Raw genomic sequence first — 12,287 nt, forward strand, 5'->3', positions numbered from 1 at the left:
AAGACTGGAAAGACCTTCAAAGATTCCTGGATCCAGGCGTTTAATATTATTGTTATTTAGGTGCAAGTAGTACAGTTTCGGGAGTTCCACAAAAGCTTTTGGGTGTACATATGAAATACTGCAGTTATCCACGTAGAGCACAGCAAGCTTCTGAAGGCCTCTTAGTTCATTCGGAGTGACATACGATATATTATTCCCACTGAGGTACACAAGAATTGTTGTTTTTGGAAAGTTCCGTGGGATGCTCGAAAGCCCTAAATTACGACAGCTAACTTGTCTCCCTGTGCAGAGCTGGCAAGCAGCTGGACAGCCAAGAGCCACCTTCTGGAGCAGCAACACAAGAAAACAATTAAGGATATACAGGAATGCTCCTGGGCAGGGTGGAGAACTTTGCAGACCACTCATATCCCTGTCTTTGGCCTTCTCACTCATCTCTGACTTCACTAGTAGAGATAAAAAGAAGTTTATAAATATTATTAATTTGAAAGTTTAAAGATTCTACATCTACAGTCTTTAAAATATAAGCATTGCTTTCCAGATTGGTATTTTATATATTCCCCTTTGATGAGGGGAATAAGCAGTTTAAAAATAAAACACACTAGGATTGAACTACACTGAAAACATTTTCAAAGTAAACGAACAATGAAACAAATGCACTGCCAACCTAGACAGAATATATTTAATTGGTTCCACCATAAAAGCAATTAAGCTGCCAAAAGAACAGCTTCTATTAAACTCAAAATACTTCATATTAGCCGTTTCCTTACAGTTAAAAACAACTAGGAGATGTTTCAATAGCATTCAAGTAGACATGAGCTTCCTTTCACTGGCGGCTCATTTATAATTTGAATTTTACTTTTACAAAGCTAAGTTACATTAAAATAAGCAAAAACCAATTCCTTACCCCAAATCTGAAGTGCACAATTTCTGTTATCTTGCCGTTTTGCAGTTCATTAGACCAAGTTACAAGCTGACCAAGTATACTTACCTGTGAAACCTCTGTAAAGGCAGAACAGCTGCGAACTAGAGCACTCACATTTTGCCCCACGATTTGTAACTGTTCGCTCAGGAAACTAAGAAAGAAGTGGTTAAAGTCAGGTTGCCATGGATACAGGAAACCCTGGGACAGGAAGCCATTTTATCTGTGCTTCAGAAGTATTGTTGGAAAGGAAATCTCAATGATTTGTTTCTAGAAAACCAAGAACTATCTTAGTTTGTAACTGCTGCTGTTTGGTGGTGGTTTCTTTTAAACTACTGTTTTTAACTAGGAGAGCTTAAAATATTTTTATCTAAGTTAGGTATAACTTTTAGAATGAAGCATACACATTTGTAACAGCACTATTGCATTACCTGCAAACCCTTTATCTCTTAGTGGAACTCCAAAATGTGCTATTAAACTAACAGCACCACTTACACTGTTGACACTCTGCAGAACCACCCTGCCACCACACACACACACACACCCCGCTCTCCAGCAGCCCAGCAGGGAGGCAGAATCCAAGGTCCGGCGGGCAGAGCCCCAGTGCCTCCTGCACTCCCGCAAGGCGCACACACCGACAGCCAGCACAGGGAAGCTCAGGAAATCTCAGAGATGAGAACTGCGCGATGTGGTGCTTAACTGCTGTCTATCTGTTGTATTTCAGACTTGAACCAGGCCCTTTGTTAAGTCTCACTTTAGGCCACTTTTTGTAAAGCCAGTTTATCCACAGAGGACTACGTATATCCTTACAGCCACACCTCTGCTCCACAGCTTTCACTTCCTGCAGTGTCCTTTGTGCAGAAAAACACTTCGTGCAAACATCTGCACTATAAATACCTCCTTTGCCTAAGTACCGGAGATTACATCCTCAGTTTATCCATCACAAGGTCATACTACCTGCAAAGTCCAGTCACGTCAAAGGAGGAAAGGGGAAACAACAAAATGAGATGGCAAATTAGAGAGTAAGCCTACAAATAGCAGTGTAACTGTAAAACCACAATTTATACTGTAATGAGACCTTCTGCTCAGCAAAATGAAGATGACAAGGCCTATCGGTAGCAACAGTCAAGGAAGAGACGCAACAGCAAAAGATCAAAAGTCACTGCTGCCACAGAGATCTCATACAGGAAGCACAAGTTCACACAAGGGGCGGAGTATCTCCCAAATACCTTTGTCTGTAATAATCCAATCTGAAATGCATGAAGCACATGAGCAAAGGAAGCAGAATAGACATGGGTGTGCTTTTGAAGAGGCTTTCTTCCAAATGGTGCCAAAAGAAACTTGTATTTCTGAAGTTTAAGAAAAAAAAAGGTTTTGCCCATACGTAATGGGTTTTTTTGTTTGAAATCTGTGAAATACTCAATATCAAAGAGAAATATTCCTTCAATTTTTCAGCTTGAGCTGACGAAAATTACCTTGAGTTGGGATGGAGGGGAATGTTTTAAAAAACCAAAAAACCCCAAAATTAATGATCTTCAATTCTATCAGAGTCAATACCTCTTATAAAATCTAGTTTAAAGTAAGAAATCAGTAAGACAAGTACAACTGATTCACAGGCCACTTTAGACAAAGCCTGTATTAGTTACAACGCAGAATTTGAACTGCATTTGGCTCTTCTTTTCCTGAGACCACTAAAACAATAGGAAAACTAATTGTTCCTTAGATTTAACTATTTATTTTCACATCTTAGTTTTTCATGGTATTTAATACAATAGTTGATATAGAGGAAAGCAAAATAAAATGGTATGTCATTTCCTTGAAGGGAAAACACTTCATAATCTTGAACGGCTCCCAGGATGATTAGGGAATTATCCCAGATACGGGGGAAGGAACAGCAAGAGTAATTGGAAAAGATCATCCAGCTTAAATAAGAGTCAGGTGAGCAGAAAAACAGAGACTGACCAAAAATGAAAAATTACTTAAAAAGGGAAATTACCTCCTAACTAAGCTTCACTACCTATAGCCTATTCTATGCTAATATTTACATGGGTAAAGAAATTACTAGGAATTATTTCTTCTAAGATGAAGAAGCGCTATTAAAAGAAAGTGGTTCCAATCTAAAAAGAAAAGTTTTAGAAGACAAATGTCAAAAAGATCTCCCTTTCTGCAAAATGTCAGAATTAACATTTAGAAAATGAGCAGGAATTGCTAAAGCTCTATAGGCTATCAGCACACAAATACAGAGAAACCAATAGAATGGGGGCCAGAAAAAAGCTGTGCCCAGTAAGTGGCCGAATGTCTCTGTGTTCTTGTATTAAACATGCTTTTCTCAACATTCACAAAAATGTTGCTCAAATCCTAGCTGCCACTGTCATTCTGAGGATATCACTGACCTTTCTGAGTCTCAGATCCCATGCACACATAAAAAAGTAAGTATCTTAATCCAGGTCATGGCTCCTTGCAATTTGCTCTAGGAAATGTGGAGAAAGTCCTGTCTTGCCCTTTGTAAATTTGGCACCTGGAGACCTGCAGATCTGACCGTATTGTAATGTCCAGGTATTGCTTCATTAAGAGTACACACTACCTGTTAAAGAATGAGACGTAAAATAACATGCCACATAACTGACACCGTTTTGGGTAAAAACATAAAAAAGATGGGGATATATATAACTTGTATCAGCGTTTCTCAAACTGGCTTGTATTTAAAACAATAAAATTACTACTTGGAAACTGTCAGGAAAACACTCCAAAGAGGGAAAGCCCGAACATGTCTTTCAAACAAGCTTAGGCATAGGCAGCTCCAACAGTGGTATATTTTATTCACTGTAAATTCTGTTCTCCAGTGATAGAAATACCAGGTTTGTATCTCAATACAGCTTCATATTGCAATAGAGAAAATTATTTTTAATCCTGAAGTGAGTTTTATTTTAATATGCCAAGTTAACTAATGTCATTGCTTTTTGACATATATAAAAGCTAGTTCAACAATGACTCCTCGTCCATACAACCATGAACTCTGAGCAACAGCCATTTGTGAAATTGTGCATAAAATGACAGGTCAAAGTAATGGAAAGAACATATGAACACTGCCTTTCCAAACCTCCTCTATTTTCTCACTAACCCATGTTAGAATAAAGCAAATATAATCCAGGTTATGAATATTAGCTAGCATAAATAGTAATTCAATTCCAATTCATGTATAGCAGAAAAAATGCAACAAATTAAAAAACAGATTCTAAAGTTACTCACCTTTAAACTGTATTAAAGCCAGTTTTTAAAGTGGGATTTAATTCTTGTAATCACCATGCAATTGTTAAAAGCTCACAAAACAGAGGAAAACCAATTTTTAGCACTGTAATTATTCTTTTGAGTTTAAGAATGAAACAATCTGTTGCCCTTCCACTGCGCATTTACAAAGTACCTCCTCTTGCAGGTCTTCCATCTACTTTTACTCTCCACAGGTGAGCTATGTACAACTTTCTTGTTTCGTTTTCAAATAACCACCACCTTCTGCCCACATCATTCTCCAGGTATGACCACAAGTCAAAGTATTTCAGCTACTAACCAACTGCTTGGGTAGCATACACATAATTTAATTCCATTTCACTGAGCTACATCCAGTTAACACCTGCTGTGGACACCTTATTAATGTTAACTTACCAGACCTCAAAACCCCTTTTTGTTTTTCTCATTATCACACCTAATATCCCAGAATTTCTGCTTATCTCAAATTTTGCAGAATCCTTCTAGTATTTCATATTTTCACTTAAGTAAAAATCTTGATCTGTTACCGAAAGTTTCTCTGTTCCAGAGTGCTATTCCAGTCTAGTAATAGCAACAGCAACGATGGTAGTTACAAAGGAGACACAGGCACAGAAATTGTAATACCAAATAAATAACCCAGAAAAAACATTCCTGTTTAATGACCCAAGCATTTGTATATGTAAACTTGTATCATGAAATCTATTTCAAAAATATGAAGCTTTTAAACTAATTTTCCTTTTTAATATTGGCATTTATTATTTTTGATTGAATTATTAAGCAGGTTTTGCAACATGCTGAGAAACAGTAAGAAGTGAAAACTACAATTATTTTTCCCATTGAGGATAAGAAAGTAAGTTTCCCTTCTATAGATCTTATTTGGCTTTAGAATCTAGTAAAATAATATGACAGAAAGTTCTTATGAAACTACAAAATCACTTTGAGAAACTGTCAGAGTAAACTTCTCACTTAGTTGTAAATAGTTTTTGCATGTAAATTGACAAAAAACAGTCTACTATGGAGTGAGTCTGTGAACAAACCAGCAACAAATAAAGATGGCCAACAATGAAATCCACAGATGTGGTATGCTTGGAGTAACTGTATTTATAGCTTTAGCTTTTACTATCCACTGAAATATATAGTAAACTGTCACAATGATAAAACCAATAAGAAATACAGTCAATATGAGTGCAATTCAAACCAAAAGGTTTGAAGAACTTGAAGAAAAGTAATTTCACAAATTTCAACCAGAATAATTAATTCACGTTCTAGAAATTGATTCAAAACTAAATCCAATTGCCCAGCTTCCTGCAGCAGCACACTTCCTTCTAGTTTAGGCACTGGGGTGGGCATGCACTTGGATTAGCAACTGGTAACTTTGAAAAATTTTACAAAAAAGGAAAAAAAAATGACTGCATTTCCTGAAAACTGCTACAGAGAAAACACACACAATATATAAAAGCTACCTCCCTCCTTAAAAATACAAACATTCTTTACACTAGGCGTTTCCATAATATCAAAACCTGATACTTTGTTTTAAACCCTCACTTTCTTATTTTTGAATATGAAATGTAAATTTTTAAGACAGTACTTATTTGCAGAATTTCTTGTAGTGGCACGGGTTGTGCTGTTAACAGCTTTTGGTATCTCATCACAATAGTCTGGGCACTGTTAAGAAGTCACCAAAAATCTCAGCTACTCTCAGGCAGTCTCAGATTTAACAGAGTAGAGGGCAGACAGATAAGCAGGTGTACCAAAAAAGATCAGAATAAACTCGGGTGGAAAATGAGCTACAAAACTGTATTATATTTTTTTAATGTTTGTTACAATCTTGTGATTTTAAAACATTTTTAATAATATGCTATACTTCAGTCAGAGCTTATTTAATAACTAATCTGCAAACATGCAAACTACAGAGTACAATGGACAGAGATAAAAAGTTTGATGAAAGCTATTTACTCCATTGTCATCCTTTGCTGTCTCTTACATAATTAAAACATCAAATTCTAGGGTAGATTATATTTAGAAGAGTTTTCACGGAATCACAGAATGGTCAAGGTTGGAAGGGACCTCTGGAGATCACCTCCTCCAAACCCCTGCTACAGCAGGTTCACCTAGACCAGGTTGCACAGAGTCGCATCCAGGCAGGTCTTGAAGCATCTGGAGATACCAGAGAAGGAGACTCCACAGCCTCTCTGGGCAGCCTGTTCCAGTGCTCAGTCACCATCAAGGTAAAGTTCTCTCTCAACTCAGATGGAACCTTCTGTGTGGCAGTTTGTGCCCATTGCCCCATGTCCTGTCACTGGGCACCAATGAAAAAAGCCTGGCCCCAGCCTCTTCACACTCACCCTTAAGACAGTTGTAGACATTGATAAGAGTCCATCCCAGTCTTCTCCAGGCGAAGCAGGCCCAGGTCCCTCAGCCTTTCCTCAGATGGGAGATGCTCCAGCCCCATCACCATCTCTGTAGCCCTCGATGGACTCTCTCCAGTAGTTCCCTGTCTCTCTTGAACTGGGGAGCCCAGAACTGGACACAGCACTCCAGCTACAGCCTCACCAGGGCAGAGCAGAGGGGGAGGATCACCTCCCTCGATCTGCTGGCCACGCTAATCCTGATCCCCCCACGATCCCACTGGCCACCTTGGCCACAGGGCACACTGCTGGCTCATGGGCACCTTGCTGTGCTCTAGCACTCCCAGGTCCTTCTCCGCAGAGCTGCCTTCCAGGTCAGCCCCAGCCTGTGCGGGTGCGTGGGGTTGTTCCTCCCCAGGTGCAGGACCCTACACTTGCCTCTGCTGAACTTCATCAGGTTTCATACTAACAATGAGCTGTACAAGAAAAAGTAAAGGAGATTGTGAAGACGGTAAGTTGCCAGAGTGCATCCTCTTGCCAATGCTATGATGTGGCATACAATTAAGGAAGTCACGATACTATATATAACACTCGGAAAGGTGCAGACTCAGACTAAGAGAAAAGCCACATTTTTCACTTATATCATTAAAACTGCACCATTACCTTGCAGGCAAACAAACCAAATCCAAGGCCAAATATGGATGACAAGTGCAAAATCGTAATTTAAGAACTCCTTATAATACCAATAGTCTATTAGATGTGTGGGTGAGCACACCTGTGACTAGAGGAATTAAAAAGGAAAAAGGAGGGGAAGACAGGGAAATAGCTTCAGAGTATCATTCCTATAAAGAAAGGACGATGTACAAGTTAGTTATGTAACAAATTCTGACTTTACAAATGTGGACATAAGTACCCTGAAGGAGAACTTGGCATTTATTAGGCACTTTCTTGCCATTTCCTAACATTATATATAGACAACTTCTTGAGATAAAAATTAAATTTCTAACAAAGTAACTTAAATGACAGAGGAATAACTTCTGTAATAACCTAATGAGGAATTATAATAGCCTACTGTAAGTACTTAATACTTGCAGAACGCCAATTATCTAATCAGCAGAACTCATACTGACTGACATCAGATTTGATACACAGTAAGAAAAAGCCGCCATTCATTTACATAACGATTAGAAATGAGTAAAGCAACCTGGAGAACCTCTCAGGCTCTTAGCCTTTATCCTCACAATAGGTTTTCTAGACAACACATTTGACTCAAAGGGGAAAAAATTAAGTGGCATCTGGAAATACTACTCATGTACCACAAACTAAACAGGAAAAAGACAAGATCCGTTAAAATGTTTCATGTTGCAAGCGGAGAAGTCTCCTCTCCTTTCAAGCGGTACTATTCTACGCTGTTAGGTCCACAAAGAATGAACCCATCCTTAAGCACCAGAACTAAAGGGACTGTTTCGGAAAGCACTGACTTCAAGCATAAGCAAACTGGGCAGCCTCCCATTCAAGACTGATAGATGCAGCATTAACAACATTTAACACCAAAGGGGAAGAGTTTTGCTTCCAGCATGGTGTCAAATGCTACCTATACTTACAGTTAGGTACCAGATGAAGCTAATTATTGCCAGACATCTTGCCAAATTTTCTTTACATTTCCTATTAGGCACTAAAATATTCCTATAGCTATTAAGCATCTTCCAGTACTGTTTGCATTCTACACAGATACAGAGATAATAACTGGAAGAATAAAAAAGAAATCTATTTTGCCAAATAAATCATTAAAAGCTTTCGATATCCCAAAATAAGAACATTTCAAAATGCTGTGCTGCTGACATTGTACAAAGTGACAGAAGTGCAGTAAGCAAGATGATTGAGGTTATTTCCAGACATACATAGGTACAAGAAGGAGAAGAGGTACAATTTTTATCACTTTGGTCTCAGGAAATACAAAGAATGCTGAAGAAGTGTATCTCAAAATGTAGCACCTGAAATAGTGCTGGGGGCCCTGCTCCTTTCTGCCATGGCCTAAAATGTTAGGCTGCTGCTCCTGACTGGGGTCACTAGGCACGATTTTGGGGACCAAGGGCACATCTAGTAAACCCCAACTACATCTGCTGTACTGTACTAGAAGAGTACACTTAAAGCTGTAGGTTCAAAACCAAGCCACTAAGATTGTAGACAAACTGGAATATAACTGAACTAGACCAGGAATCATGACATTTGTGAATGTACTCATCCAGGTTGCTGTCTGTCACCTCTCACATCTCACAGTAGCTCAGATTATTCTCCTCCACCAAACTTCAAGTTCTTTTGGTTTGGGGGGGTTTCTTGTTATTTTGTATGGTTTGTTTTTTTCTAAAAGACCCTCGCTGTTCTAACTACTATATGTCTATGCATACTTCCCTCATGCTGAACACGGAGACAACAGTACTCTGTAAATACAGAACTGCTGCCTATATCTTCTTACTGGACCCTATGGTACATACACCAGTTTGAAGACAAAGGTCTTTATTTTATGAAGTATGAAGAGCTTCTAATAAATGAATGAAAATGCACATGGGTAGGTATGAGTGGCAAACAGGCAGTAAGAGTACAAAATGTCTAAAATAATACAGATGCATGTATCAGACACAAAAAATGCTAACATTGAATGACCAGACTCAGATAGCAAGTGCAGATTAGGTAGTATTTAGTTTATGCGAAACCCCCAAGTGATACCAGGAAATTACTGCTAAGTGAAAAGGTGTCACAACACTAATCAGGAAAGAAGCAGTTATTGTTCTTTCTTTTAAATACAAACTTCTAAATACTAACACAATGTGCAGCTGTGTGTAGGAAGATAAACAGGATGCTGGATTGAAGGACTTATATGCATACATGATAAAAATGCAACGGTACTGTTTATACTAAAGACATTTCATTGCATGTATCTCTCAAAGATATTACTAGACAAGAAAGCTATCGTTTGGCTAATAAACTGTCACTTCATAACCTGCATAGTCCAAATAATTGGCTGAAGAATCACTGTGAACTACGACTGCTCTGCAGGGATTCCCATCTTAACTGCTCCAAAATCCTTCGCTCTAAGCTGTCAAAGGTGCTATATTTGAAATAGGAAATTACTTTTGCCATACTGGTTTGAAATGCATAATGATGGAAACTTTAGCTTCCCCTAAAAAGCAGAAAGTCCCAAGTACACATACATATAGTCATAAACAGGACTACTAACTACACGAGTACCTAAAAGCAATGAAGTAGTACAATGGAGTTTAGAGGGAGAATAAAAAATGTCACTCCCTAATATATTCCCCAACGTTTTATCCATAAAGCAACTCTGAGGGAAGAATGCAAATACACATTATCTTAATTTTTCCCCAGTTCTTTTGTCTATTCCCTCCCTTTCCCCTTAAAGTAACCTGATCCTCTTGTGACAGTTCCCATCATAGGCTAGAGGTAGCAACTGGCAAGAGCACAATCCTCAGGAAGTGCTAGACACAGCACAGATTACCTGTACTCCCCTACAGCAGTCTTGAAAGTCTGAGCTTGCTACTGGTACCACACCTGATGATCGTACAGGAGCAAACTGAGGGTAGAACCTCACCCTCAGCTTTGCATTCCCAAGTAAGCTTGTCTCACAGCCATTGTCAGGAGACAAAGTTCTGTTGTCTCTGCAGCTGAGAAATCTTGAACTGGCTTTGGATGTCCAAAGTAATCTCGGTTAGTGAGGTACTCCAAAAGGAAAAATTACTGAAGCTTTTCTTGAAAAGGTTTATATGAATTAAAATGTTTTGTTTAAATACTGTATTATATTTAAAACATATGTACTCCCTACAAAATGGCAAAACCAGAGTGACTCACATTGTTCAAAAGCAGAAGGAACAATCACTTGACAATCAATGTCAAAAGTATGTTCGGCTCTGGCAGTCTACCAGTTGTACAGTAAAATTTTCATAGCTTTGGCATAAATATGTCCACTGGAGAGAGACTTTTTATTTGAGAAGTGGCTTGTTTAAATGATTTGAGTATCTGAAAAATAAAGCTGTCATTTGCTGAAGGTTTTATTATCTTAAGGACTGCTAGGAAAGACTTTCCAGAAGGAAGCTTGGAGCAGCTGAATGTAGTTCAAAGCAACACAGTTTGATAAAGCAATTTCTTTTTTCCTTCCTCTCTTTAAAAGAAACTTCACAGGAAGACAGACCTGTAGTTCTGCACCTGAAATTTTAGACAACACCTCTTCAAGAACACTTTGAATACACTCATAAGTAACATAACATTGCTACATCTTCTGAAAGAAACAGAAGCTTTCTTGTAAAGCAGCTGCTTGGCTCACCCTTGGCTGGATGGTTGTCCTGATGATCCAGAACAAAAAAAGAAAGCTTCTGGGCACAATAAAAAGGAATGAAGCCTCTTGAGTTTTACATGTAGGAGTTCCCTTATTTTTAGGTAGTGACTACATATTCTATAGCTTTATGGATAACCATAGCTTTAGGATTTGTGAGCGACATGTGAATTCCTGTTAGACAATACTTAAAACTTTTCAGGAAATCCAGCAGACTAAATGTAACCTCATGCAGTCCTGTCTTCCTGCCCTTTCAAACAGACAGGAATAATCTGAAGTATGGACTGAACATGTGTTATACATGAATTCTAGTAGTGACAATTTAGAAGTCAGTCTAACACTATCCAGCATTCTCGTTAAACACTTTTCTTTTGTATGTATATTCAGCAATGGTGATGGCTACAGAAAGGACAACAGTAAAAGCTGATTGCTACAGAAACCTACAATGCAAAAACTATTTCACAGTCTTTCATAGAAACTCTTCCATTTAATGTCATAAACGGGAAAACCATTATTAAAGTTCAGATATACCCACAACAGGAAACAAAACTAACAAACACTGTTCCCTGTAAGGGACACCAAAACGCTAACAAGTCAACTAATCAACTACTTTATCACAGATGAGAGAAGCAGCTTGTTCAATATTAGTATGAGACTGGAAAATAAAATCTGCAGTGCTGTTTCTTCACTTTGACATTTTCCATGAAATAGAAGAAAGGTTACTATATTGCTATGAATCCAAATAAAAAGTTAACATAATGTAGCATGAAAATTCTACATTTTCTCTTGGGGGAAAAAAAAAAGAAAAAAAGCCAACAGAACTACTTGTATTGCAATATTTACCTGTGGAATTGTGAAATACCTCAAAAACCATCTTAAGGGCCTTTGAAACATTCTTAAGGCATTGTACATTTACTTACCTATTCAATGATGGCAGAAGTGAAAGCAATGCCAAAGCAGAAAGTTTTCTTCTTTCTGGTTGACTGATGTTATCCATCCGATCAACCCACATTTCAATCACGCTCCCAAGAATTTGGTCCAACTGCAATGGGAAACAGAACATTCCTTTTCATTTATAAGTACTTCAGAAAGACACCGTACAGTTACATACACCTGACCGAAGCTGCGAACAACAGCTGTTCTTCAAATTTTCTGCAACAGTGCTTCTAGGCCCTGAACCCCATCTCACCAATAATTGTAACCTAGAAGTTAGAAGTGCATTTAATTCATGGACAGAGACTTATTCAGAGTAGTGTATTACTCAGTTTTCCTATAACAGTCTAATACATACAAAGCACGTGAACTTTGTTTCACCTTCACTGGTAACAAATAGAAAGGCTTGTCTTTACCTGTTTGAGAAATGTATTATACCTAAGGATAAGGAAACTAATAATATTTCACTTAAAGA

At 38.2% G+C, this 12,287-nt stretch overlaps 1 protein-coding gene across 6 annotated transcripts in view; it reads right to left on the reverse strand.

Annotated features, from left to right (window-relative positions):
* The window catches only part of IPO11 (importin 11), a 99,822-nt gene that overhangs the window by 19,295 nt on the left and 68,240 nt on the right, over positions 1-12,287 (reverse strand). For 5 of the 6 annotated variants that reach the window (XM_056325413.1, XM_056325416.1, XM_056325414.1 and 2 more), the window contains exon 30: positions 11,800-11,921. In XM_056325413.1, the coding sequence (XP_056181388.1) occupies positions 11,800-11,921 (122 nt within the window). Of the gene's footprint in view, positions 1-285; positions 444-11,799; positions 11,922-12,287 lie in introns of those variants that run through there. The other variant, XM_056325418.1, reaches the window with a different exon arrangement.

The sequence above is a fragment of the Falco biarmicus genome, chromosome Z (genome assembly GCF_023638135.1).
Source record: "Falco biarmicus isolate bFalBia1 chromosome Z, bFalBia1.pri, whole genome shotgun sequence".
NCBI lineage: Eukaryota > Metazoa > Chordata > Aves > Falconiformes > Falconidae > Falco > Falco biarmicus.